The sequence below is a fragment of the Suncus etruscus genome, chromosome 2 (genome assembly GCF_024139225.1).
Source record: "Suncus etruscus isolate mSunEtr1 chromosome 2, mSunEtr1.pri.cur, whole genome shotgun sequence".
In the NCBI taxonomy this organism is placed as follows: Eukaryota; Metazoa; Chordata; class Mammalia; order Eulipotyphla; family Soricidae; genus Suncus; species Suncus etruscus.
Genome location: NC_064849.1, coordinates 32,679,908 through 32,707,870, shown reverse-complemented (window position 1 = coordinate 32,707,870; position 27,963 = coordinate 32,679,908). Strand labels below are relative to the sequence as shown.

Below are 27,963 nucleotides of genomic sequence, written 5' to 3'. Positions count from 1 at the left end.
GTGCCGGGCCTTCCTCTACCACCCAGCAATCCCCGCGACGCGCGCGGGGCTTCCCTCGGTCCCCAGCTCGCCCCTTCCCGGCCGCTGGGGGCGCGCGCAGTGCTCGGCGGGTCGCGTGGCGGTGGGAGCGTGGTTGCTAGGGGCGCCGGACGCAGGCCGCCCGCCCGCCCGCCCGCCCGCTCGCTCGCTCGCTCCGACCAGCAGCAGGCCGAGGAAGGAAGCAGCAGCTGGGAGCCGGTCCGCCGGGTGAGTGCGACTGGCGAGGCGCGGGGGACCGACCTGCCCGGCTCCCCTTTCGGCGCCCCGCTTCCAGGCCCGCCGCCGCCCCTGGGCCCGGGAGGCGAGGCGGGCGGGGGGCGAGAAGAGGCCCACCAGGGTTTGTGGGCTCCTCGGGGGACCCCCTTCTCCCACCCCGCCTCGGCCAGGGAACTGACTGGCCGGGTCGGCCCCTAGAGCATCCCTCGCGCCCGCCCCTTGGGGGGGCCCCTCCGGGCCTCCCCTCTTTTCCCGCCTTGCTGGGGTTGAAATTCGCGCCCTCCCAGGCTGGGCACCCCACTTCTCCTCCCCTCCTCCAGCTTCTTGGCCCCATTGAAGTCGAACCCCACCTCTTTGAGGAGCCCCAGAAAGACCTCGCCAAGAGGAGATTCACTCAGCCTGGGTGTGAGGAGCCGGGGCACCCCTCTGCACGGATCCCTTCCTCTTTTTCTTTGAATCAGTCAATGATTTTATTTGGGGGGGGGGATGGGGGTCGCACCTGGCAAGCACTTGGGGGTTCCTCCTGGCTCTGCACTCAGAAATCACTCCTGGCAGGCATGGGAGACCCGAGGGTGCCTGTGGTGGTGAAGTGGGGTGGAGGATAGGAGTGATGTTGGAGCTAAGTACCAGAAAGGCGCTTTCGCAGAGCCGGTCGTTTTGTTTATTTGTGCCAATCAGGTCAACAAAGAAAGCGCCCGGTCTCTCTGTTTGGTGCCCCAAAGACTTCGCAATTGGGTTTTGAGCCACTTTACAGAGTCGTGCCCACGCTCGGATAACTCTGTGTCTTTCTGAACTTCAGCACCTGTTGATCTCGCCAGTTAACAAGGAGTTTTGGGGGACCCTTAGATACAGCGTTGATCCCTTCCATTTCTTGCACGAAGACCTGAGACACTTCATGAAGAACATCCTTTGATGGCCTGAAAACACCCCCCCCCCCGCTCTGCTGCTGGTTTTTTTTGTTTTGTTTTTGTTGTTGTTTGTTTGTTTGTTTGTTTTGAGGACATGGGAGTTTGGGTTTGGGGCCCCTCTGCTTGCACGGTGCTTACTCCTGACTCCTTGCTCAGGGATCCCTCCTAAAAAAGGGATGGGGGGATGGCGAGGACACTATAAGCACTTCTTGTACCTTGTATCTTCTCATCCTCTCCCCATCGCTCCTCATCCCTCTCTTCTGGATGGGCCTGAGCAGAACCACTTAGCAAGCTATTCTTGGACTAAAGAGATTGAGAAGACATTCTAGATACAAAGTAGTTTAAGGAAACTTCTTGCAGGGGCTTGGGGACTGTGCTGGGGAAAGCTTCTCTGCTGTGGGTGCCCCCTCCCCCAAACTAAATGCTGTAAGGTAGGGAAATTAATCTAATTCGGGTCTTTTATGATTGTTTTGGTCTGGAGCTAGAACTTAGTCCTCCAGAGCAATGGTTTTTAAACGGGGGTAGCGGTAATACAAACCTTCCAAGGGAAAGAGTGGGCACAAAGAACTCCAGAGAAATCTTGCAATTTCTCTTGTCCTGAGTGGAAAGATTTCCTGTAGCCAAAAAAGGCTTTGGAAATATTGATGGTATGGGGAGGAGAGCTCCCATGGCTGAATAAGGTACCTTACAAATTCAGAAACTTTCCTGCTTGTCCCTAAGTAATGCAAAGGGTTGTTAGATGAAGATGGTTCCTTGGATATTCTGAATTCACAAGCACACAGCAGTTTAATGTGACTAGGTGGTGTTTCCCCCCCCCCCCATGGGGGACTTTTGGGTTTTCATGTTATTTCAAAAATTGTACAAACTGGTCCAGACTGATGGCTCTTGCCTTGCATGCAGCCAACCTCATTTGGTTCTTCCCACCCCTGCCAGGAGTGATTCTAGAGCACAAAGGCAGAAACCAGGTGTTTCTTACACCTACCTCCCACCCACAAAAATGCAGCCAACCTCATTTGGTTCTCCTCCCACCACCACCCACCACCCCCAGCCGTGCCAGGAGTGACTCCAGAGCACAGAGGCAGAAGTAAGCCTTGAGCACCACCAGGTGTTTCTAACTTGACCCCCACCCACAAATTGCATAATGTTACTCCTGATTCTCTAGTTAGGGATCACTCATGATGGGTTTGGGGTTCCATCTGGGATGAAATCTAGGTCAGCTGCGTGCTGGAGTCAGGGATCACTCCTGACGGTGCTTGGGAACCAAATAGAATGCTGGGAATCCAATCCAGGTTGGCTGCATGCAAAGCAAGTACCCTACCTGCTGTGCTATCTTTTTGGCTCCAACCCCAGTATCTTCTTAAATTTGATCTGAAGGTTTCTGACTTTTGCAGTCAGTCCTATGGTGAGACTCACTTTGAAGAGAAAGATACAAGATTCACATTGGGGATTCACATTCAGGACACTGTTGCAGCCCCCTGGGTTTGGAGTTCACTGCAACAATGTAGGAGAGTGGAGAAGGTGGGATTGATCATGGGGTGAGTAGAGTTGCTCTGGGTAAATTGACACTGACAGTTTTAGTCCAATTCAGTGTTGGCTTTGTGCCTCCAAAATGAGAAGAGTGAGCTAGGTAACAGATACTGAAAGGGCAGACAGAGGAGCAGTGAAGGACGCAGAGACAGACAATTCATAGCCAAGTACAGAAGGGAGTAGATCGGTGTAACGTTGCTTGTGAAGCCATCTAGGGGCAGGGGTGTGGAGTACGAGCCACCTGTGGGTGAAACCTCTGGTTCCGTCCCTGGCACTGCAGACACAAGAAACTAGATGAAGTCTTAACTCAGATCTAACTCAGCATTGTCCAAATGACAACACACAAAATGGGGCCACAGCAATAGTTTAGCAGGCATATTGCTTGCCTTGTACCCAGCTCACCCAGGTTTGATCCCTGTCATCTTACATGGTCCCCCAACCACTGCCAGGAATAAGCCTAGAGCACAACCAGGTATGGCTAAAAAAAATATCAGAAAGTGTGTAGTACCTGTCTGCCAGGGGTTGGGAAGGCTGGAATGATCTAGGGGGCAATAGGAGACTCAGCTGCAGTTGGGGACAGGATTTCCTGTTTTGTTTGCTTCGAGAAAATAACTTTATAAAGGGGGTGTCAGGTAATCTTTTTCTGGGAAGGGTGGTAGACCAAATAAGTCTGGGATGATCTGATGTTCTGACCTGGAATTGAGTTTCACATCCCTGCAAGATTTCATAGACAATCTTAGACTTGCCTGGTCTCTGCCTCTGTAGACTTCATTCAGCCCAGTGGAGAACTATGGCATATTCTAAAGATCTGTGCAAAGCAGAGAAAACTTTCCTTTTGTGATCTGAGCTTTCTCACCTCTCCCAGCAGAACTGGGAAGTCAAACTCAGCTTTTGAGAACAAATTCCTAGGACATGCAACACCTCAGACCTTGCTCTGAGAAGCACTGTAGGAATCCTGGACAGGTGTGGTATTCTAGACCTTTCAGTCTCAGGACTCCCAAAGAATTTGAAAGCTCTGTGGAGTCCTCAATGTATTTTCAATTTATTAATTTCTTTTTATAATGTTTAGTTTGGGGGGCATACCCAACTGTATACAGGGCTTACTCATGGCTCTGTGCTCAGTAATCACTTTCTTACTGGCTATACTATCTCTCCGGCCCTTTGATATATTTTCAGTGTATATGTAGATGGAGATTACCTTATTGTTGATTTTAGAACTGCTGAGGATCACATACAGTGCACGAGGCATTACTGGAGAGTGAACTCAGTCATTCAACTTTTAAGGAAAGGCATTCACCCCTGAGCAGTTTCCCCAGTGCCATGATTAACCTCTTAATATTATATTTCTATAACTATACTTCTTTTTCAGCAGATTAAGTTACTTGTTGGTTGGTTTGGGGGCCACCCATGACAATGCTGGGGGATTACTCCCAATTCTGTGCTAGAGTATGTGTAGGGGATCAATCCCTGGCCTCCAGCATGCTGAGAACATGCACTAGGTACATTACCTGTCCAGACCATCATTAGCAATTTTAAACTTTTGTTTTGTTTGGCCATACCTGGTGGCACTCAGGGCTTACTCCTGGTTCTGTACTCAGGGATCATTCCATTCCTGGGATGACTCATTGAGATATATACGGTGATGGGGATTAAACCCAGGTTGGCTAACCACATGCAGGGCAAGCATCCTATTTCTCCAATCCTTGTAGTAAATCTTTTTAATGTCTGATATAATAGATGATGGATTATTTTTGTTTGTTTGTTTTTGGGTCACACCCAGCAGCGCTCAGGGGTTACTCCTGACTCTGCGCTCAGAAATCACCCCTGGCAGGCACAGGGGACCATATGGGATGCTGGGATTCGAACCACCATCCTTCTGCATGCAAGGCAAACACCTTACCTCCATGCTATCTCTTTGACCCTGATGGATGTTTTTCTTACATTTCTGCATTCAGTTAGTTGTAATATGTGGCTTTTGTTGAATTATGGAGAAAATCCTCCCTTCCCACATATAGTTGCCAAAGGAAAAAATAGTTTTATAATCTTTATCAATATTTGTGAGATTAAACTTGGCATTTTACAAGAGCTTAAGGAGTGGGCTTTGTGATAGTTATTTGCAGTATGAATTCTGAACCTTTTTATTTTGTTTGTTTGGTTTTTGGTTTTGGGGTCACACCCAGCGGCGTGCTCAGGGGTTACACCTTGCTCTATGCCAGAAATTGCTCCTGGCAGGCTTGGGGGACCATATGGGATGCCGGGATTTGAACCACCATTCTTCTGCATGCAAGGCAAATGCCCTACCTTCATGCTATCTCTCCGGCCCCCAAATTCTGATTCTTTTAAGTGGACTTTTGCTTGGTTTTCGGGCAACGTGCAGCTATGCTCAGGGTCACTCCTGGTGATGCACAGGGGAACCAGTTGTGCTGGAGATTGAACCTGAATCAGCCACATACAGGTGTGCCTTACCTTCTGTATTATTGGGGCCGGAGCGATAGCACAACGGAGACAGTGTTTGCCTTGCATGCGACCTTCCCAGGTTAGATCTCTGTTATCCTACATGGTCTCCTCAGCATTTCCAAGAGTGATTTCTGAGTGTAGAGCCAGAAATAACCCTGAGCGCTGCTGAGTGTGTCCAAAAATAACAACAACAATAAATAAATAAATAAATAAATAAATAAATAAAACCTGTACTATCTTCCTGACTTCTTCACTTGCCATTGTACAATATTACATTACAATATTTGAACCTGTAGCTCAGAAATGACACAGTTGGAATGTTTACATTTTGCATGAGGGAGCACCAGATTTAGTTACCAGAATCTCTTGGTCTCTCAGGCACTGTGTCACCTACCCCCATATTCCCATATTTAATCCATTAACTGTTCTTTTTTGGGGGGCTGGGGGCAACATCACACCCGTGGTGCTCAGGACTGACTTACTCCTGGTTCTGTTCTCAGGGGTCACTCCTGTCAGGTTCAGGGAACTATATGAGATGCCTGGGATTAAACCCAGGTTAACCGACTGCAAGGCAAGCACCCTGTCTCTCCATTTTGGTCCAATTCTCTCATTTTGACCCATCTTCTGCCCATGCCTGATTTCTGTAATCACATGTAATTGGGGTTTGGAAAATACCCACTTGCTGAACTAGGCACTCTCTCAAAATGTTACCGTGCCTTATTTCATGATCTGAACAAGTCACATTCCTGTTTTTGCCCCACTCATCAGAAAAACTGTTGAATATTGGGGAAACTGCACAGGGTGGCAGATACAATTTTGCCAAAATTCTCGTTTTCTCTCGGGAACTCAGTGCTATCAAATTCTATTCATTGTTTTCCCTGAAGAGACAGGTTTACTTCATCCCATTTTCTACAGATTGTGCTGAACAAAAAGTCTTAGTAATCCCTCCATGTGCCAGTGAATGCCTTGCATTTCCAGGCCTCATGCCAGCATCTTTCTCAGAGACGATTGTGGTCTTTGTGGCCTGGGTCTGTTTTCTCTGCTCCTCAGCACCATGGAAACACAGATCCTACCTCTTTGGTTCTGGAAAGAGCTTCCTGCAAAACTCTCCCGGTTCCCAAGCAGGTGTGGCCTTTGCCTGTTGCCCATGAAGCATGGCTTTCACTTGCCTCCTTTTGCCAGCTCTGATGGCTGTAGGTTGACAAACACCTACAAGAACACAACATGACTCCTGTATAGGGCTGAGGACTGAGCTTCCTTGGAGGGAAGAAGACTTTGAACACTGGCATTGCAGGTGCAGGTGCACTCCCCTCCACCACCCCCCCACAACCCTTGCATGTTCCATCTCTCTCTCTCTCTCTCTCTCTCTCTCTCTCTCTCTCTCTCTCTCTCTCTCTCTCTCTCTCACTCTCTTTCACTCTCTCTCACTTCTTTTAAGGAAGTTTTTTGGAATTGATCTCCTAGAACTAAGACCCTGATCCACTCCACTCTTCTTTCTGTCTGCTCTGCTTGTAACTATCCTGCAAGTGACCTTCTCTGAGATCCGGGTGCCTTGCAGGTTCAGACTTGGAACTTTTCTGTTGTCCTGAGTTTCCCCCATCACCTTGGGAAACCCCGAGATGGAAGAGACAAAGGAAACCACAGCTCCCCAGAGTCATGTGGTCTGAGCAGGCAAGGACTCCAGTGAGGGGTAATGAATAATTGCTTTCTGTGGAAACAGATGCCTCTCCCAGTCTCCCGGCCTCGGTCCCAGGAGACTCGCTGTTTTGAGACAGCAGCCAGCCAACAGCCTTCTAGTAAAGGATGCAGACAGGCTTAGAAGATTTATGCCAGCAAGTCGCCATGAAAGTGGCCTAGTTCACTTAGCACAGCTGAAGATAGAAGGCAATGGACAGAAGCTTTACGTAGGAGACTTAGGCTAGACCCTGGGCTCATCCCAGCCAAGGTAATTTTGACTTGTGTTTATTCCCTCAGTAGAATAATCTGGAATGCCTGTGAAAAATGTAACTTCTTAGGGACTCAGTGGCAGAGTGCTTACTGACAAGTATGAGGTCTCAAGTTTGATCATCCCTGGCACCGCTCCGTATTGTACCGTGCTTGATGCCAGCCTCACAGTGGGGTGGGATCCCTGGCCTGCCACAGTCAGAGGCGTGCAGCTCCCAGATACCACCAGCTCTGGAGAGTGCATCCCGCAACAGGTGCATGTGTAAAAGCTACTCAATACAACCCTGGTGAGCCACAGCCTAGTGTGTCATTGTAACAACAGGAAAAAGGCAAGGGAAGTGAAATAGGAATGCAGGTTCCTGGGGCTGGATGTTAGCACATCAGCAAGGGCATTTGCCTGGCATATGGCCAGCCCAGATTGCATCCCTAGCATCCCATATGGTCACCCCTAAGCACTGCCAAGAGTGATCCCTGAGTGAAGAGCCAGGAGTAAGACCTGAGCATCACTGAATGTGACCCAATATCCAAAGTAAATAAAAAGAAATGCAAGTTCCTGGCCTTACCCCAGACCCTCTGAATCTTTGATTCTTCACCCCAAATTATTCCGATGCTGGTGGCTGGTAGGCAACTGGTAAGGTTACTGAGGAGGAATGGACAACTTATTTATTTTGGGGCACATTTGGCAGTTATCAGAGGCTCTTCCAGGCTCTGTACTGAAGGGATCACTCTTGGAGGTGCTCGGGGGATCATAGGCAATGCCAGGGATCGAAGCAAGGTTGGCTTCATACAAGGGAGGTGCCTTAAACCCTGAGCTGTCTCTTTGGGTTCTACATGGACCCTTATTAAAAAGGGAATAACATGGGGCCGGTGAGGTGGCGCTAGAGGTAAGGTGTCTGCTTTGCAAGCACTAGCCAAGGAAGGACCGAGGCTCGATCCCCCGACGTCCCATATGGTCCCCCCAAGCCAGGGGCGATTTCTGAGTGCTTAGCCAGAAGCATCTGAGCATCAAACGGGTGTGGCCCAAAAAAACAAAAAAAATTAATAAAAATAAATAAATAAAAGGAATAACATGATTGAGTCCTAGTTGCATGAAGTAAATTTGGAGGCCCAGCGTCTGTTGGACAGGAATTAGGCAGTGCAGACCTTTCCAAATGAGTTGGTGTCCAAGGCACGCACACTCTGAACTCTGTTCAGACCTACGGAGGATGATGGGAGGCAGCAGGAGCAGGACAGATGATGTTCCAGTAAAATGATGATGGATCATGGATGGTGTGGTGTCCTTTAGGGGACAGCAGGTGTCATTCAAATGACTTTTCTTCTGGGATGATGTGTTTGGGGCACACATGACAGTGCTTGGGTTATTCCTGGCTCTGTACACGGGAATCACTCCTGGTGAGGCTCTGGGCATCCTATGGGATACCTGGAATTGAACCCGGGTCAACCGCTTACAAGGCAAATAACCTTCCTCACTGTACTATCTCTCTGATCCCATCAGGTGACTTTTGAAAGGCCAGCTGGGTGATCCCAGATTGGTTTTAGGATCTTTCGGGATCCTATTAAGGTGGAAACTGTAATTAGGTTAGAAGTTGAGTCTGGGGGCCGAACAGATAGCATGGAGGTAAGGTGTTTGCAGAAGGTCAGTGAGAGAGATAGCATGGAGGTACGGTGTTTGCAGAAGGTTGGTGGTTCAAATCCCGGCATCCCATATGGTCTCCTGAGCCTGCCAGGAGCGATTTCTGAATGGAGAGCCAGGAATAACCCCTGAGTGCTGCTGGGTGTGACCCAAAACCAAAAAAAAAAAAAAAAAAAAAAAAAAAGTTGAATCTGGTTTGAGGCTTAACATAAATGTAGTCTTTTTGGGGGGCCAGTGCTCCTGGATCTGTGCTTTGAGTTGTTCCCTGTGCCAATGAGTGAATTGAGCCTGGACCTCTTACATGCCTCTTTCAGCCTATTGAAATACTAGCTCTCTTTCCAGCCCCACATTTCATTCTTTAGTGGGTAATGCTGGGTGGAGAAGCATCAGCTTCAGGTGCTGGGCTCAGTGCTAGGAAGAGGACCTGGGCAGGTGTGCTGTATCCTGGGCCCTAGTCCTTTACAGTTGGCTAGTAGTAGCTACTGTGATCTTGTGCCATGTCTTCAGTTTCGAACCTTTCCTTATTTAATATTTAAGATGACATATTCCAAGTATCTCTGATGTTTCTTTTCATCAAACTTTTTTTCAAAAGCTTCTGGTTTCTTGTTTTCATTCCCTGACAAAATGATATTTAGAAACCAGGTCTGGGGCTTCAGTGATAGTACAGTGGGTAGCGCATTTGCCTTGCATGTGGCTGACTCAGGTTTGGTTCCTGGCATCCCATATGGTTTCCCGAGCACTGCCAGGAGTGTTCCCTGAATGTAGAACAAGGACTAAGCCCTGAGCACCACCAGGTGTGGCCCCAAAACAAAACAAAGCAAAATAAAAAAACTCACAAAACCAAATCTGGGGTCAAGTGAAGGAAAAACAAGGGTCTTCTTTTGGTCATGACCCAAAGCACTTTTCATTTGCTCTTCTGTTTGTTTTGTGTGGGGCGGGTATTTATTGTTCATAGTTTTAGGGTTTATTCCTGCTGGTGCTTGGGGGAACCTTATGCAATCCCAGGGACTGAACTGGGTCCACCTTCATGCAAGATAAGTGCCTTTCCTCCTCTACTATCCACCTTTCTGTTCCAACCTTTCTTTTTTCTTGTTTGGGCCTTGCTTGGTTAAGGGACTTAATGGTTGGAGCTTGCTTGTTTATTCTGGAAGTGTGTCGGCTCTTGCTTAAGGCTTGTACTCCCTGTTCTCACACGCCTTCCTGTTCTCCTGGAATGATGTGGAAAAGAGAGAAGGGCCTAGATTAGCAGTTCTGTGAAATGCCTAGATTATTCAATATGTTATTTTCCAGATGAGGTCAGTTGAGTTTACTGGCAAGTTCTTGGTCTGAGAGGCAACTGATGACCAGTCTTTTAAGACTGAGATTAAGTAGGGACAGCTTTGCTAGCACAGACTGCATGGGTCCAGGTGAGTGTGCTCAGTGTGTGTGTGTGTGTGTGTGTGTGTGTGTTTGGTTACACCTATTCTACCTAAAACAAAGATCATCCCTGGTTCCTTTGTTTGTTTACAACCTGGATTTACCCCAATACAGAGATTGTCTTACTTATAAACCTGGGTGGGACTGGCTCAGGTTAGCCCAAGCTATTTGTCCTTACTGCCCCACATAGTGGTGATCTCTGTACTCAATAAAATACAGCAGTTTTCGCAGGCTGCTGGTTCTCCATCTGAGTTAGAAGACTGCCAGACTACATGTGTTTCACCCTCAGCCTGGTTTGAATTATTTAATGTACGACCCTGATTCAGACCCGTTCACCTGGAGTTGGTGCTCGGGGCGATTTTACATGTGTGTGTATTCAGATATTGTGTCTCCCAGTCACTGTCTCAGCAACGTAGAGTATACTTCAGGGACAAGGTGCCAGATGGTATTTGCCCTCATGAACCTTGAACTTAACCGGCATGTGCCTCTCTATTCTCAGTGGTTAATTTTGGAAACTTTTCTCACTTCTTCCTCTTTCTTAAGGAAGTTGCTTTTTGCAGCCACTAGTTTCTTGTCTGAACTAGGAGGTGTTAACAGGGTGCTGGGCCAGGACACCTTAACCCAGTGCCGGTGTGTGCTATGGCCCTTTGAGCCTTGGCCTCCAAACATTATTACTCTGAGTCAAAGCTTGATACCAGGAGGGGCGATTTGTGGGTACCTCCCCACTGTATGTTGGAGTGATACCATTTACTTCCTGCCCTTGAAGCTGGTTCTCTGATTGAATCCTCATTTGTTAGTCCTCTTCGTGGCCCCGGGGTCTCTTCCTGGCTGTGCTATTGCTCCCTGGGAATGTGGCAGAAATTTCCTCCTGCTTGGCCCTGGTATCCAGATTGCTTCCTGGAAAGAACAAGTCGCCCTTTCCCAAGGTGTCACCCTGTGCTTCCTGGGAATCATGAGAGGAAGCAGGGAGCTGGATGTGGCTACAGAGACAAGTATGCCTAGAGATCTGTTTGTCCACAGGCAGGGCACCCCCTTTTCCTGGGCACCTGTTCCACTCACTCCACTCACTCCTCTACCTTTCGTGTATATGTGTGTCCCCTGAGAGGCCATTGTTCTTGGCACTGGGGTACAGACAGTGTGGTCCCAACAGACCAGAGCAGAAGATAATGGGCTTTCTTTCCCCCAGGCTGAGGGTGCCTGCGGCGGCAGCAAAAGTAGGTTGCCTGGGTGCTCACAGGCCTGCATCCATCATGGGGATGGCGTGAGCCTCCCTTCCAGGGACCTGAGATTGGAGATTGAAGAAACAGGTACTATGTATGTATCATTTTCAATTAAGAGGCTGTGGGGAGTGTCTGGCCTAGAGTGACTATTGGGTAGGGCATTGGCCTTGCACATAGCTGACCAGGTTCCATTCCTGGCACCCTATATGGTCCCTCAAGCCTGTCAGGAATAAGCCCTGAGCACTGCTGGGTGTGGCCCAAAATTAAAAAAAAGAAAAGAAAAGAAAGATCACAGATAGTCCCACAAACCTAAGGCTGAGTGAGTTCTTTGGTTGCTTTTGGTTTTGGGGGACCACATTGATGTTACTGAGGGCTACTCCCAGTAGTACCAAGGGGACCCTGCTGGCATATATTTCACCTTTTGAGCTTTCTCTCCAGTTAGGCACCACCACTCAACATTATTCAGCCTTTTAACATCTGCATACTGATACCTAGCCTATATTTGAGGCCATAGGCCACGAACAGAATCAAGGCCTCAGACCAGTGTGCTTAGTCCCTTTGCACCCATGCCCAGCCTTGGGCTTTGGACAGTGGCTGAAGAACAAAAACTATCTGGCTTGCCTTCTTCACAGCCCCTGGGTTCCCCTTTGCTCCCCTTTACTCTCTAAGTTTATACAACAGAGTATTAATATTGTTTCAGAGGAAAAGGGGCTCCTTGCATTGAGTCAGATGAATCTTTTTATTCCTGTTATGATTTTTTGGGCCATACCTAGTGGTGCTCAGGACTGACTCCTGGCTCTGCTCTCAGGGATCACTACTGGTAGTGCCTGGGGTTCCTTATGGGATGCCATGAATGAAATCCTGGTTGAATGTGTGTCAAGCCAGCGCCCTCCCTGCTGTGCTCTTTCTCTGGCCTCAAGCTACATTTTCTTATTGTCTTCTGGAGAAAGGATCCATGGGCTCTTGATACAAAGGTTTGGCTGGTGTGCTTTTGGGAAACATCCCAGGAAGTCTGTCATGATTCATGGATCTCCTTGGCCCATTATCATCCTCAAAATGCAAGGCCTCTTTCTTCCCATTGAAGTTGTTGGTTAAAAGAACTGCCACTAAACAACTCTGTTCAATCTGTATTGCTCACTTTTCACTTGGAAAATACTTGCTGAAGATGATAGATTTCCACATGTAGTTATCTAGAATATTGGCTTCTAGAATACAGGCCCATCTTTCCCCACAGTTGTGAACACTGGATGGTGTTTGTGCATTGGCTGGAGGAAACTAGTGATCATGCAAAACAGACTCTTTGGGTCCCAGAACTACAGACTGGCCCAGGGGCTTGCCAGAGAGGAGCTTGGAAATGGAGGAGATAGGTTCTTTCGATCCCTGAAATCCAGTGCACCTTGAAACTTGGGATCTACGGGGAAGAAAAAGGTCTTCTTTCCTCTCTACCCTTTTTGCCTCTGGTCTTCTCACTGCACAGTTCTCGCCAATGAGGGACTTCAGAACATAGAGTGACAAGAGCACTGTGTCACTGTGTCTCCTTGTGTTTTCCTCTTCCTTTTCTCCTACTAACCTGCAGGCTTGGAATTTAATCCCAAATAGTTGGCAAGACTCCTGGAAAGATGAAGTAGTTCGCTCAGCACCATAGTGAATCCTAGAGGTCAGCAGAGGAAATTTCCTGCTCACATCTGAACTTGTCAACTCACAGCCCAAGCCAGCAGGCTGTGTCAGGGGCGGCCATGGTGGGCAGGCACTGGAGAATTGGTTTCTCAGAGGACCTGATAGGGAAGATGAGGGCTGCTTCTCTGCATCTTCCAAGAAGGGGGTCTTACTGGGATGTCACAGGAATACCCTGAGGGGACAAAATTGTTGTGGTGGGCCAGGACATGCCCAGGTGGTAGAGTACATGTCTTATCTGTGTGAGGGTCTGGCTGTAATCTCAGCACCTGTGCTCAACTCCCCTATCAGGAATCCCCCAATACCTTGCTAGGTATGACCCTTTAAAACAACACAGGGCCTGGAATTATAAGGGGGGGGGGGCGCTTACCTTGTATATGGGTGATCCAGGTTTGATCCCCAGCTTCCCTTATGGCCCCCTGGGTCTTGCTATTAGTGATCCCTGACCACTGCTGGGTGTGGCCCCAAACCCTCAAATAAAACCAGAATCAACCACAGAAAGTGGGAGATGGAGAGGTTGGGGGGGATGTTTGGGGGATGGGAAAGGAGTGGGAATCCTGGCCTTTGGGGATGGTAGCACTGAGTGGGAACTGCCAGTGAATAGCCAGAGCACTGTCCCAGGACTCTGGCCTATTCTGTCTCCTTGCTGTGAGTAGGCATCCCAGATGGTTACTTACATGTGTCTCTCCCCTGCAGGCCGATGAACATGAGGATGCAGGAGTTGCTGCCAGAGGGCCCTGTGGCCACACAACCATGATGCTGGCCCCTCATGGCCTTCGCTGGAACCGAGCACGTCCGATTAGGCCTCCGCCGGCAGAACAGCTTCAAGCAGGCTGGACCCTCTGGTACAGGGCCTTTCCCGGCCTCCGAGCAAACTCCTGAGGGCCAAGGCTGGGCCCAGGCCCACCATCAGGTGAAGCCAATCTGGAAAGTGGAGAAGAAACACACAGGGGCGCTGCCAGCAGGGCTGGGCCCCAGCCTCCTGGGGGTCCCCCAGCAGCCCGCCTATTTCTTTTGCCCCCGGGCTCTGTGCCTGTCGGGCAGCACTTCAGTCCTCACCGGCCGTGCCAACTCCTACCTGCAGTCACTGCCAGACCTGTTCGGCAACACACTACTGTACCGCCGTACCAACTCTCGGCATCGACCCTACCAGCAGCTGGAGTCCTTTTGCCTGCGTTCTACCCCGGCCCAGAAAAGACCCTTTTCATTCCCTCCGAGTAGCCTTCGCGTCAGTCTCACTGCCAATAAGGTTGCTTCAGTCTCGGCCTCCGCCATGGCCCTGCCACTGGCCTCCTCCTCGGCCCCTGAGCCCTACCTCTCCTTGGGGGCGGCTGGGGAGAATGCCTCTGGGAAGAGCCTGGTGGCCACCATCTCAGGGCAGGCCCCCTTGCCGCTCAGCCCGCCTACCGCCTTCAAGCCTGTGCTGAACAACAACTCCTTTCTGTGGCCACAGAACACCAAAGTGCCTTTGCTGCCAGCCACTGATGCCCTGAAGCCACTCGTGCCCCCCAAGATCCAGCTGGTCTCCTGGCATCCCTCCCATTACTCTGGGGGCACCGGTGACTGTGCCATCCCGCCCCTGGAGCACAAATTCCTGGAGGTTGGGCCAGTGGCCCCCATCACTGATCCCCACAAGCAGGCCAGCCTGGACCTGAACGGAGACCCCACAACCCCAGCCCCTACCAAGGAAGTCGAGCTCACTGAGGCTGTGCGGAAGCTGGTTGTCAGGGGCTTTGAGAAGAGCTCCCGAGAAGGTGGCTGCTGGCCGGAGCATCCTCGCCTCCTGACTCCCTGCTTGCCTGGCAGTGCCCTGGGCAGAAGCCAGCTACGGAAAACTCCCTATGAGAGCCCGCAGCCCCAGCAGTTGCAGTCCCCACAGACCCCACAGCCCCCTCAAGAGGAGGCAGCCGATGTCACCAGTGACACCCAGGTCTTCTGTACCAAGCGCATCAGCATTCACCTCCTTGCCTCCCACAATGCTGCCGTTTCCTCCTCCACCAGTAGACTTAGTCCCAGCCCATCCTGTGCGGCTGGGGTCAGCCCCCCGGACTTGCCCCTCGAAGAAGACCAAACTCCTGTTCCGCCTTCTTCACCTCAGCCATCCGAGCCTGACATCTCTGGTGTGACCACGGACCTCTCCTCCATTCACCTGGGCCAGTCTGGGAACGAGGGGCCTGCAGAAAGCAGGAAGCTAGACTTGCCTGCAGGGTAAGGGGGTAGAGGGAAAGTGGGGTGCTCCTGGGAGCAGTTAAAGTGGAGCCACTCTCAATGGGTTGTCCTACATACACCCTGTACCTTGTGAGTTTGTTTTTGTCTTTAGGCAGAGACGGGCATACTATTCTGTGCTTGTCTGACGAATTTTGCCAAGTGTCCCCCAAAGGGGCCTGGCCTGGCTGCTGGTACCTTTCTCCTCTGAGATGAGGAGTTGGGCTGTTGGTGATGGCTGAAGTGTCTTAGGACGGAGTCTCTGTCACAAGGGTTTGCTGGGAGCCCCCTCCTTTGAGGTGCAACCAGAGGCACAAATCAGAATTGTACAAGCTGGAGCATACTCCGTGCATGTAGAGAGACCCAGATTCCACCCCTGGGGCCACAGGGTTCTCCAAGCACTTATAGGAGCAAGTCCTGGACACAGAGCTGGGATTAGCTTCTGAGCATCACCTGGGGTGGCCCAGAAACCAGAACCAACCACCAGCCAACCAGTCCACCAAAGATGCCAAATACCATCTTTTAGGGACTCTGTGACTTTGTGACTTAATTCCAAACCAAATCAGGATCTGGGTTTTTCCTGCTATGGTGGTAGTTAAAGAGTTGGAGCCCCATGTTTAGCCCTTTTCTCTTTCTCCCATTTTCTTTCCTCTGGGAGGGACCCAGGGCCTGTCAGCCAGGTTAGTCTTTGCCATGTGGGCAAGAGGTTGTCCTTGTGCCTCAGGTCCTCCCAAGATGATGAAGCTCAGTAGCCCCCCATTGGCTCTCGGGCAAGGGCAGAGGCAGCCGGGCCAGACCAGAGCTTGCAGGAAGGTTGAAGACGTGGAGCCTCTATCAGAGAGTCAGATGGCCAAAGGGTCTGCTCTTCTTGTAGTTCAGCTGCTGATCTCCAGCCCAACCAGGTGGAGGGCGAAGACTTGGAAGAAGAGCTAGTGGATGGCTTGGAGGATTTCTGTAGCCACAATGAAGATGAACAGGAGGAAGGTGAGGCAAGGGTGTCTCAGTTGGGTACCAGCCTCTTGAAACAGATTCCTGGCTTTGGGGTGGGGGCCTTATTTCCTGTGGTCTCTCTGTCTCTTCCTCACCCTGTGTTGCCTCTCACTGGGAACTCTGCATCCCCCACCTCCCAGGAGACTCGGACTGTTCCTCCTCATCTTCTATACCCCGAGGTGACGAGTCGCTGGTGGTGATCTCTCGGTGAGTGCTGGCGGGTGACTGGTGGGTGACTTAGTGTGGTCTTCAGGCTTCCAGACAGCTGCACGGCCTTGACTGGCATTTAGAAGACAAAATTTACAGAAGCCAGGATTGGGGCTCAAGGTTGAGTTCTTCTTGCAGTGCATATGGAAGACCCTGGGTTTGATCCCCAGCACCACAGCAAGCATACAGAACCCTCAAATGTCACTCATTCCACCTCCTTTTTTGGGGGGGGTCACACCCAGCAGTGCTCAGGGGTTACTCCTGGGTCTAGCTCAGAAATCGCTCCTGGAAGGCATGGGGGACCATATGGGATGCCGGGATTCGAACCACCATCCTTTTGCATGCAAGGCAAATGCCTTAACTCCATGCTATCTCTCAGCACCTTTCCACCTCTTTGAGAGCATTTCTGCCTCTTCTCTTTCACTGTCAATGTTCTTTTTCTTGTCCCTTTGTTCCATTGGAGCTTGTTTCTCTGTTGGCATCCATTCAGCTTCCTTAGATCCCCACAGAATTCACACAAACCTCCTGGAGGTCTAGCCAGTGGAGTGGGATGGAATGTCTGGTACTGCATCCTAGAATGGGGTGCCGGAAGTGGGGGGAAATCTACTGTATTCTCCGGTGTATAAGACTACCAGGCATATAAGACGACCCCCTAATTTTACAGTTAAAACATAGGTTTAAGCCTATATTTGCTGTATAAGACAGAATGTTCCTGTGCTGCAACTGTATCTTCCACAGTGAGCTAATCACAAGCAGCAAAGGTCCATAGGTTATACTGTAATAGACTTCATCTCTGACTCTGGCCAATCTGAGCAGGCTTTTTACAGTGTAGATTCGGGTACAGAACACTGTATAATTTGCATGCATAAAAAGCCTGCTTGGGGGGCCGGAGAGATAGCACAGCGGTAAGGCGGTTGCCTTACGTGCGGAAGGTCGCTGGTTCAAATCCCGGCATCCCATATGGTCCCCCGAGCCTGCCGGGGGTGATTTCTGAGCATAGAGCCAGGAATAACCCCTGAGCATTGCTGGGTGTGACCCAAAAACCAAAAAAAAAAAAAAAAAAAAAAAAAGCCTGCTTGGATTGGCTGAGTTAGAGAGGCAGTCCGAGCAGTCTGGCAGTGGTTGGTGCAGGATCGAGTTTGAAAATTCATTTTGTGGCAGTATTCAGACAATTTTCATTTAGCGGCATATTGAAACATTTTTCGGGATATACTCGGTGTATGAGACGACCCCAATTTTTGGTTGACTTTTTTTTTTGTTTCAAAAGTCGTCTTATAGGGCCGGGCAGTGGCGCTAAAGGTAAGGTGCCTGCCTTGCCTGCGCTAGCCTTGGATGGATCGCGGTTCTATCCCCCAGTGTCCCATATGGTCCCCCAAGCCAGGAGCAACTTCTGAGCACATAGCCAGGAGTAACCCCTGAGCGTTACCGGGTGTGGCCCAAAAACCCAAAAAAAAAAAAAAAAAAAAAAGTCGTCTTATACACCAGAAAATACGGTAGTCTTTAGGTGACATTTGATGGTGGGTTGTCCATGAAGATGGCCCTGGTACCTGATGGATTCATGTCTGCAGAGCTGGCCAGGCACTTGTCTTTGTAACATCTGAAAGAGAACCCCACCCCAATGAAATAGTACCACCTGTGACAGTTTTGTCCTTTTCCTGATGATTATGGGCCTGTCTGTCCATCCATCCTTCTGTCCATCCTCCATAGGAGCTGCAAGGAGATCCTGACCAAATCCTTCACCAGCGAGAAAGTCGTCCAGCCAGCTCTGGTCTACAGTCTCTTCCCCAATGTGCCTCCCACCATCTACTTCGGCACCCGGAATGAGAGAGGTAAAGCTATTTAGTGTCGGAGTTCTCCAGAACCCAGGAGGTGGAATTGGCTGGTTTCCCTTATCCCCATCTTTCCTTTGATGGCCTTGAGTTTCTTTTCTGCCCTCCAAGCTGTCATTTTTGGCTTGAGCCTCACCCTGATGCTCTCGTTTTGGTCCCTGCAGTGGAGAAACTTCCCTGGGAGCAGAGGAGGCTGTTGCGGTGGAAGATGAGCACGGTGACCCCCAACATCGTCAAGCAGACCATTGGGCGCTCCCACTTCAAAATTAGCAAGCGTCAGTCACATCCCAGGAACTAACCTGGGCTGGGCTGAGAGGGCCTGATGCCTCCTGCCCATGGGGGCCAGTGAGAGCTCAGGGTGGGGGCACAGCTCTATAGTCCCTCTGGGCAGGAGTCTGTCCCTTGTTCTGCTGTCCCCAGCCCCCTCACTCCCTGCTATGTCTCTCTAGGGAACGATGACTGGCTGGGCTGCTGGGGTCACCACATGAAGTCCCCCAGTTTCCGGTCCATCCGGGAGTATCAGAAGGTGGGGACCCTCTGAATTTTCTTTCTATGTGTAACGGCTATACTCAGGAGCTGATCTCCGTGGTGGTTGGGGGACCATGAGATGCCAGGGATCTGATCCAGGGCTTCATCTTTACAAGGCCTCTACTGAGTTATATCCCTGGCCCCACTTTTATCTTTTTGCTAGTGTGGATACCCCACCATATCTGACCATATACTATGTGCCTAATGATTTGAGTCGTGAGGTGCTGGGACCAGGGGTGCTCATAGTCTTGCTCAGATTAGGTGTGTGTCGTGCTCTGTCTCTTGAGCTGTCACACCTTCCCAGGAGTCCTGTCTGAGAGTCTCCCTTCCCCACACTCCAGACCTAAAGAAGTGGGGTAGTCTCTTTGTGGAGAGGGTCAGCCCTGGGCAGCTGTGGCCTCTCTTATACAAGGGGTCCTGAGATATGGTACCTGGTTTCAGCTTGTGCCCCCCGTAGTGTCTGCAGCCTTCCCCTCTGCTATATGTATACACAGACAACTCTAGTTCTCTTTGGAGGTAACGAGCTGATCTGTTAGCGAAGGCCAGGCACAAACTGTTTTCCTTCACTGTCATATAAAAATCCCCGGGTTGTGAGATCATCAGAAGCCCTGTATTTCTTTTTTTTTTTGGATTTTGGGCCACACCCGGTAACGCTCAGGGGTTACTCCTGGCTATGTGCTCAGAAGTTGCTCCTGGCTTGGGGGACCATATGGGACACCGGGGGATCGAACCGCGGTCCGTCCAAGGCTAGCGCAGGCAAGGCAGGCACCTTACCTTTAGCGCCACCGCCCGGCCCAGCCCTGTATTTCTAAACCCCATGTAGCCAGGTCTGAAGAAGCAGGGTAGTGGTGAGAAAAAAAAAAAAGGCCGAGCCAGTCAGTAAAGTTGGTGTCAGTGGCTTCTTCCTTGTGGTGTCTTTGAGCTCCAAGTCAAAGCTGACTTTTCTTTATTATACCAATACCCATCTATCAGCAGGGGGAAAGTCAAGAGAAAAAAGTACCTATCCAGTGGGCTTTTACATATCAAAGGAAGAGGCTTAAGGAAGGAGGAAGTTGAGGGAAAGCCTTTGTCCTGGGCTGATAGCTGGGTGTCATCCTATATTTCTTTTGTTTGTTTTTTGTTTTGTTTTATTTTTGGGTCACACCCAACAGCACTCAGGGGTTACTCCAAAATCAGAAATTGCTCCCAGCAGGCTCCGGGGACCATATGGGATGGTGGGATTCGAACCACTGTCCTTCTGCATGGAAGGTAAACACCTTACCTCCATGCTATCTCTCTGGCCCCATCATCCTATATTTCACCTCTAAAACAAACATAATTTTGTTTGGGGTCTTTTGGCCACATCTGGCAGTGCTTAGGGGACCATATAGGATGCCAGGGATCAAACCTAGGTTGGCCAGCCATGTACAAGGCAAGTTTCCTACCTGCTGAGCTATTGCTTGAGCCCTAATCTTTTTAATTCTGTTGCATGTCATGAACTGTCCATCCATAGAAAGCACCAGGTTTTGTGGTGGTGATTTGTGCTTTTATCAATGGAGCCTATTATTCATTGGCCACATAACTCTCGAGGAGCCTTCAGTGGGGGTAATGGGCCTGAGCTGGAGCCTAGCAGAAGAAATCATGGAATTCTAAGGCTGTTATTTTCTTCCTACTGCTTCATCTGGGCCCTGGCCTGGCTCCCTCTGTTCTTTTCTATTTCCATTTCTGATTTCCTTTTGTTGTTTTTATTGGGAGGTGGGGCGGCTAGGCTTCGATGTTCAGTGGCTCCTCCTAGCTCAATGTCTTAATGTCCTCCCAGCACTGCTTAGCCTTCCTGTCCCACCAGCACTGCTTAGCCTTTCAGATGTTTGATCAGGGTTGACCTCATTAAGGCAAGCACCTTACCCATTTTATCTTCCTGGCCCCATCTTTTCTTCCTCTCGTAGCTCAACCACTTCCCAGGTTCGTTCCAGATTGGGCGGAAGGACCGTCTTTGGCGGAACCTGTCCCGGATGCAGAGCCGCTTTGGCAAAAAGGAATTTAGTTTCTTCCCGCAGTCCTTTATCCTGCCGCAGGATGCCAAGCTCTTGCGGAAAGCCTGGGAGAGCAACACCCGCCAAAAGTGGATTGTCAAACCAGTGAGTTGGTGTTGGGGGCAGGGATCTTCTGGCCCCACAGCAGCATCTCAGGCCAGGCCACATCCAGCTGCTCTTTCCTCAACTTGCAGCCAGCATCTGCTCGAGGCATCGGCATCCAGGTGATTCACAAGTGGAACCAGCTCCCCAAGCGCCGGCCGCTTCTAGTGCAGAGGTGAGCCTGCTTTCAAGTCTTTTTGTTTTTTTTTTTTTTTTTGGGGGGGGGGGGTCATACCTGGTTGCGCTCAGGGGTTACTCCTGGCTCTATGCTCAGAAATCGATCTGGCAGGCTCAGGGGACCATATGGGTGCCGGGATTCGAGCCATCATCCTTCTGCATGCAAGCCTTACCTCCAGTGCTACCTCTCTGGCCCCTGCCTTCAAGTCTTGTCTTTACTCGCCACCTTCTCACCTCCCTGCTCATCTCTCCCATCTCCTGCCCGGCCTTTCTTCTCTCACCACATCTTTCTTCCTGCAACCTTCAGTGGCATCTCTCCTTGTTACACCCCCTCCCCTTGAGCTCGGTCAGCTGCAGGGTTCCCAAAGCTGAATCCTCTGCCTCCATAGGTACCTACATAAACCCTACCTCATCAGTGGCAGCAAGTTTGATCTGCGCATCTATGTTTACGTCACTTGTTATGACCCTCTGCGGATTTACCTCTTTTCTGATGGACTTGTTCGTTTTGCCAGTTGCAAGTAAGTGGTGAGACACCACCTTTGTGGGGTGGGGGTGGGGGGTTGTGGGTCCCAAGAGAGGCAAACTGGAGGATGTCACACAGCAAAACAGTCATGGCGTGGGTAGTTCTTTGTTTTATTTTTTCTTTGTGTTTGTGGGCCACACCTGACAGTTTTCAGGAGTCACTCCTGGCTCTTCACTCAGGAATTATTCCCGAGGTGAGTAGTTCTGTTAGCAGAGGGGTGCATGGGATGTGTTCAGGAAAGTCCTTTCCCTCCTCCATCTCCTTGACTCCTACATAAGCACTTCATTCTGACACTGCAGACACTGCAGATGGAGCAAGTGAGGGGTGTCTCCCATCAGTTCCTCACCTTGATACTCTTGTTAGAGCACTTGGGAGTGTTCCATGAACCCTTCCTTAACCCCCATTTTCATCACTTTGGATTGGTTGATGCTTCACTTGAAGTAAATGGATGGGATCTGGCTGCCCATCCTAAACTGCACCTTAGGGCTTATCTCAGTAGCACATCTCAGGAGATTGCTTGGATTTTGGGGATACTCTGACAAGAACTGTGGTCTGAGAGCAAGTAAAGAGTAAAAGATGCTCCACAGACTTTTTTTCCGGCCACACCTTGCAGTGCTCAGTGCTGGCTCTGTGCCCAGGAGTCTTTCCAGTGTACCAGAGATTGAACCTAGTTTGGCTTTGTGCAAGGTAGACGTCTGCCTTAACCTCTGTAACTATTGCTCCAGCTCCTTCTTGTCACATTTCCTCCATAATACTTGATGATTCACAGAATCGTCCTTTGTAGTTCTGTGTAGTAGGAACTGAGGCTACAAATTAGTATGTTTTACTTTTTTTTTTTTTTTTTTGTGGTTTTTGGGTCACACCCGGCAGTGCTCAGGGGTTATTCCTGGCTCCAGGCTCAGAAATTGCTCCTGGCAGGCACAGGGGACCATATGGGGCACCGGGATTTGAACCGATGACCTCCTGCATGAAAGGCAAACGCCTTACCTCCATGCTATCTCTCTGGCCCCCGTATGTTTTACTTTTCTTTTGGGGAGTTGAAGTGTTTTTGTACCATACCCCGATTCAAACCAGGATTTGCCTGGATGCAAGGCAAGTGCCTTACCTTCCTCTTGTTTTCTGTGCTACATTGTTTCTGTGTGAGTGTCCCATGGAGGGTGTGGAAATAAGGTTGGTCCTTGGTAGCCCTGAGACTTGGGAGGCTCTTTCTGCAGGACTGAGAGGGGATAGAAGAGAGATTAGTGGTGGTGTTCTGTCACCTAACCATTAACAGACACAGAGTTCTTGGACTCCACGTGGCTGGGATGGCCCATGCACATCTAGCCCCTTCTCAGGTCTGGGCAGTGTTTTTGCTGCTACCCATCTGCATTCCCATCGTTTCTTTGCCTTTCTCCGCATTCCTAGGTATTCCCCTTCAATGAAGAGCCTGGGCAACAAGTTCATGCACCTGACCAACTACAGTGTCAATAAGAAGAACACCGAATACCAGACCAATGAGGATGAAACCGCTTGCCAGGGCCACAAATGGTACCTAGGCTGTGTCCTTGTCCCATGGGGATCAAGGGGTAGAGGAAGGGATTAATTCAGGACCCGGAGAGTCTCTAAAGCCCCAACCAACTCAGAAGTGATCTGCATGCATTTAAGCTTGATTTTCGAATGTCCAGGGAGGAGATGGACAGAAAACATTCCTGGGCCTTTTCCTCCTTGCATAGTCTCAATGTGCACATGCTGCTCCCTGCAGGGCACTCAAGGCCTTATGGAACTACCTGAACCAGAAGGGAATCAACAGTGATGCCATTTGGGAGAAGATCAAGGATGTTGTTGTCAAAACCATCATTTCGTGAGTCATGTGGGCCCCTGCATAGCCAGGCTCCTGATTTGGACATGACCTTCTGTATTTCCCAGGAGATGGGATCTAAAGGAGGAAGGGAAAAATACTTCAGATAGTTCATTTCATTCTGTTCTACTCACCCCAAAGTGTTCTTGCCCAAAGCAGTTCCAACAGCTGCCTCACCTGGCTTGTGTCTGTCCTCCCTTCTTGGGGGGACCACAGTGCTCTGGGAGGGGCCCCTAGAAAGATCTGGGTGTGGGCCAGAGAGGACACATCAAGTAGGACACTTGCCTTGCACATAGCTGGCCCAGGTTCGATCCCATGTGGTCCCCTGAGTAATGCAAAGAGTGATTCCTGAGCACAGAGCCAGGAGTAACTCCTGAAGCCTCAGGGTATGATTCAAAAATAAAAATCAAATAAAAGGAACTGGGTGCTGAGTTCTTCCCCCCTTCCCCTTTGTGGCAGGTCAGAGCCATATGTGACGAGCCTGCTGAAGATGTACGTGAGGCAGCCATACAGCTGCCATGAGCTATTTGGCTTCGACATCATGCTGGATGAGAACCTCAAGCCCTGGGTCTTAGAAGTCAACATTTCCCCAAGGTCTGTGGTCTGCTCAGAGCACACACATGTCCGGGAATATATTTCCATTCTCTCCCAGTGTCTCTTTCTCCCTCTTTTCCTCTTCCTCTCTTCTTCCCTCCCCAGACCCTGGGAGATGGTGGTAAGTAAAAGTGTCCCCTCCGATATGGACCCCTTTCCCAGGAAACCAGAGCCTTATGGAGTCCATGAGACTCCCTGGGTGTGTGGACCAGGAGCAATTAGGGCATACACCTCTGACCCTGCTCTGCCTTCACCCTCCTCTCTCCTCAAAGCCTTCATTCCAACACGCCCTTGGACATCAGCATCAAAGGCCAGATGATTCGGGATCTGCTCAACTTGGCAGGCTTTGTGCTGCCTAGCTCTGAGGAGCTTCTGTCTAGCAGCTCCAGCGGCTCCAGTGGCTCCAGTGGCTCCAGTGGCTCCAGCGGCTCCAGCAGCTCCAATCTAAGGTCTGCTTGTGAGGCCCAGCTCCTTCTTGCTCCATGCTTCCCTCTCACAGGGTCACCCTCTGCCCCCCTGGGTGTGTGTCTACTAATGCTGTTCCCCCTTTTCAGGATTGAGGAACTCAGCCCTCACCTTGAGTCCACCTGTCCTCTCCCAGGTGTCTCCAAACTCCCAAGCTTGGAAAGACCCTGCTGGGTCTTGGGGCTGCCCCCTTATGGTCAGCTGCTCGCTTTGCTCCCAAAAGATGGCTTATCCCTTGTTCTGTGGCCCTGGAAACTCCCTGCTCCATGGGGTTTCTTCCTCCTGAAGGGCCCCTTTGCCTCACCTTTTCTGTGATCTCTCCCAACCCACCCCTAAATCTTTGGGAGTCCCTCTCAAAGAAAGGGAACTAGTATTTCCTCAGTCCTCATTGCATGTATGGGAAAACTCCCACCCCACCACCCCCTGGAGGTTGGGATTAGCATCTTCAGTTTGTGGAGCATGAAACTGAAGTTCCTGGGGTCCAGGACTCAGCCAGGTCTTTGTGCTCCAGTGCAAAGTTCTAAGTTAAGAAGTCCCATGATGGGGCTGGAGTGATAGCACAACGGTAAGGCATTTGCCTTGCACGTGGCCAATATAAGATGGACCCTGGTTCGATTCCCAGCATCCCATATGGTCCCCCATGCCTGCCAGGAGTGACTTCTGAGCTCAGAGCCAGTAGTAACTCCTGAACACTGCTGGGTGTGACCCAAAAAACAAAACAAAAAATAAGTTGTCCCTTGATGCTGTAGAACTCAGATACTTCTCTCCAGGCCTCAGCATCTCCCTGGGTTTGGCCTGTGCAGTCTTTCTGGGCATTGTGCACTAGCCTTCCTGGCAGCTCTTTGGGGGTCTGTCTCTTCTAGCAATAAAGTGGAAGAAAAAACAGGGCCCAGGAGGGACTGATTCCCTTTGGTGTGGGGGGAGGTAAGCCGGGAAGGAGTCAGCGGTGCATAGGAAGTCCGCAGACTCCCTCTGGCCATTCAGGTGCCCCATGAAATGCCTGTGCCATGCCACTCCCCTGCGGTGCCTGATCTCAGACTTCCCAAAGCCTCCCTCAGCCCCCCCTCCACACTCCAGTTTCCTGAGTGGGACCCCCTGCTCCTACACCTGTCCTCGATATGGGACCAGCTGACCAAGCCACCTCTCCCACTGCTTCCTCAGCCTCCCCGGGTCCAAGGTCAAATGTCAAATGACCCCTGAGCACTTCACAGCACAGCGACTGAAGAAGGCTTATTACCTGAACCAGAAAATCCCCGATCAGGTAGGAAATGGGGCCTGCCCACTCCTGCTAACACACTGTTCTCTCTTGGGGGGGGGAGGCTTGACCTTCCCCTCCTCAGTCTGAGTCACAGGAACCCGTCATCCTGGGAGAGAATGGAATGAATGGCCCTGGAGTCTTAGGCTCAGAGCCTGTCGCTGTCATGGCTAAACTAGCTCCCTTGGGGCAGGGGTTGGGGGTTTCTTTCTCTGGGGTAGTGCGTGACCCAGAATGGAGCAGCCAATGTAGGACTGGTGCAGAGTCTTAAATTTACTGGACTTGCCCCTGCCCCATCAGCTGGTGGTCCCCTAAGCATTGTTAACCCCAAGGCATGCCCCTTGTGGTCCTGGACCCTGCCTCCTAGTCTCTGCCTCCAGTCCATTCCCAGCCATCCTCTCTTGGGCCCAGGACTTCTACGCCTCTGTGCTGGATGTCCTGACTCCAGATGATGTCCGAGTTCTCGTGGAGCTGGAAGATGAGTTTTCTCGGCGCGGGCAGTTCGAGCGCATTTTCCCTTCTCGAATCTCCTCTCGCTATCTCCGCTTTTTTGAGCAGCCGCGATACTTCAACATTCTTACCACACAGTGGGAACAGAAGTACCATGGCAACAAGCTCAAAGGTGCTGACCACCCTCTCCAGGCCCTACTCTTTATGCCCTTTTCCCTGGCCAGAGCAAGAGGCCTGAAGACTCCCCTTTCTTCACTGTCCTCCTCCCCTACACCCCAATCTTGTTTCAGGTGTAGACCTTCTACGCAGTTGGTGCTATAAAGGGTTACACACGGGGCCCATCTCTGACTCTGCACCCATGGTAAGGGCAGGCCAGGGCCTTTCACACCCTCATGTACCTTCCCAGGACCTGCAGCTTGGACTCACTGCATCTGCAGGGTTTCTTTCTCTCCATGATCAGAAAGTGCTTGCATGTTTCTAAATGGGGGACAGGTTCAGGGGACTGTGGGGTGTGGAGGGGAGACCCTGAGTTTTTCTCAGGGATCATGACTTTATGAATGGGGAGAGCCCTGGGGTCACTCAGCTGGAGCCTGGAAAGCATTGTTTTTCCCCAATTTCCCCCTCCTCAAACCCCCCCCCCCCCTTACACACACCTAACCTCACCAGAGCCCTTTGGATTTCCCCTGGTTGCTTTGCTTCTAGTGGTCCCTCCCAGCAACCATCCTGTCTGCTCCTAAATCTGATTTGATGTACAGCCTCTTCTCCAGGTCCGAGACTGGCAGACCAGGGTGAGTATTGCTATGTGTGTAGCAGAGTCCTTGGGGAGAAAGACAGAGTGGACAACCCTGCTCTCCTCCTGGTTCCAGACCCTGGGCACCCCTGCCCTCTAATTCTGTTGTCTGTAGCCTGCCCAATCACCCATGAGACTGGCAGATGCTGTTTTATGACACTCGCCACTGTGGGATGTGAGGAAGGGTGGCCACAGGGGAGCACCCAAGCCGCACCATTTCTCAGCCCTTTCTGTCCTGCCTGTCTCCTCAGGAAACACAGTTCCTCCTGGGGAATCATGCCCCCTGTTGAAGATGGGACCTCTCCCAAGCCCAGGAAAACCGAATTTGACCTCGCCCATCTCCCCAGGAGACGATCCCTTTCTCCATCAAAAGATGGGAATGGTGGCAGCAGAGAGGTTGGCTGCACACTTCCCGCCATCAAATCCTCTGGGAAGGCCTCACGGTTTGCGGCCACCTCTCATCAGCCAAGCAGCGACCACCTCCTGGCCACAGCAAGCCTGTGATGGTCCCTGGTCATGATCCCAGCCCTAGAGCACCAGCGCTATAGCTACCTCATGGGAGCGGCTGGCCAGCCAGCTGGCCACCGGCCAGAGCCTTGGCCCTCCAGCGTGCCCCTCCACAGAGTATTTTGGAGAGTTCAAGTACAGAGATGGGCATCTAGAGGGCCAGGGGTGTATGGGGCCGGGGTGAGGGTGAAGGGCCACCCTGTCCCCTGTCCGCCCAACTGCACCTCATACTTGAGCAGAGAAGCCAGTGATGGCCGTTCAGCCTTATAAATTGGGGTTTGGTTTCTACCTCTGGAGAACTGTGTGTTGTTTTTGGGGGGCCCTGGTACAGTGGTCCTGGCAGCGATGGGCCGAGAGGAAAGAACCTTGTGCATTCATGGGGTCCTCAGGGATGAGGTCTCACACCCCACTCCGGCTCCCCTAATTGCTGATCTTAGCCCTTTAAGCTCTTGCCTCTG

The 27,963-nt window shown here is 50.8% G+C and overlaps 2 protein-coding genes across 2 annotated transcripts in view; both read left to right on the top strand.

The window, feature by feature from the left end:
• The window catches only part of LOC126000887 (reticulophagy regulator 2-like), a 545,054-nt gene that overhangs the window by 18,893 nt on the left and 498,198 nt on the right, over positions 1 to 27,963 (top strand). The gene's annotated exons all lie outside the window — the stretch shown is intronic.
• Positions 112 to 27,793, top strand: TTLL4 (tubulin tyrosine ligase like 4). Its single transcript, XM_049768019.1, has 19 exons — positions 112 to 246; positions 13,731 to 15,242; positions 16,114 to 16,223; positions 16,370 to 16,436; positions 18,144 to 18,265; positions 18,430 to 18,540; positions 18,715 to 18,791; positions 20,719 to 20,910; positions 21,000 to 21,082; positions 21,474 to 21,602; positions 23,012 to 23,134; positions 23,349 to 23,447; positions 23,904 to 24,038; positions 24,311 to 24,487; positions 25,665 to 25,764; positions 26,170 to 26,380; positions 26,499 to 26,569; positions 26,911 to 26,996; positions 27,250 to 27,793. The coding sequence occupies exons 2-19, from the start codon at positions 13,804 to 13,806 to the stop codon at positions 27,500 to 27,502; spliced, it is 3,585 nt and encodes a 1,194-aa protein (XP_049623976.1). The 5' UTR covers positions 112 to 246; positions 13,731 to 13,803; the 3' UTR covers positions 27,503 to 27,793.

Excerpts from the sequence above, each read along its gene's own strand:
- TTLL4 (XM_049768019.1), top strand. The coding sequence starts at position 13,804 with ATGGCCTTCGCTGGAACCGAGCACGTCCGATTAGGCCTCCGCCGGCAG. Across the intron at positions 18,266-18,429 it reads CGGCACCCGGAATGAGAGAG|TGGAGAAACTTCCCTGGGAG; the intron begins GTAAAGCTATTT and ends TGGTCCCTGCAG. Across the intron at positions 18,541-18,714 it reads CCACTTCAAAATTAGCAAGC|GGAACGATGACTGGCTGGGC; the intron begins GTCAGTCACATC and ends ATGTCTCTCTAG.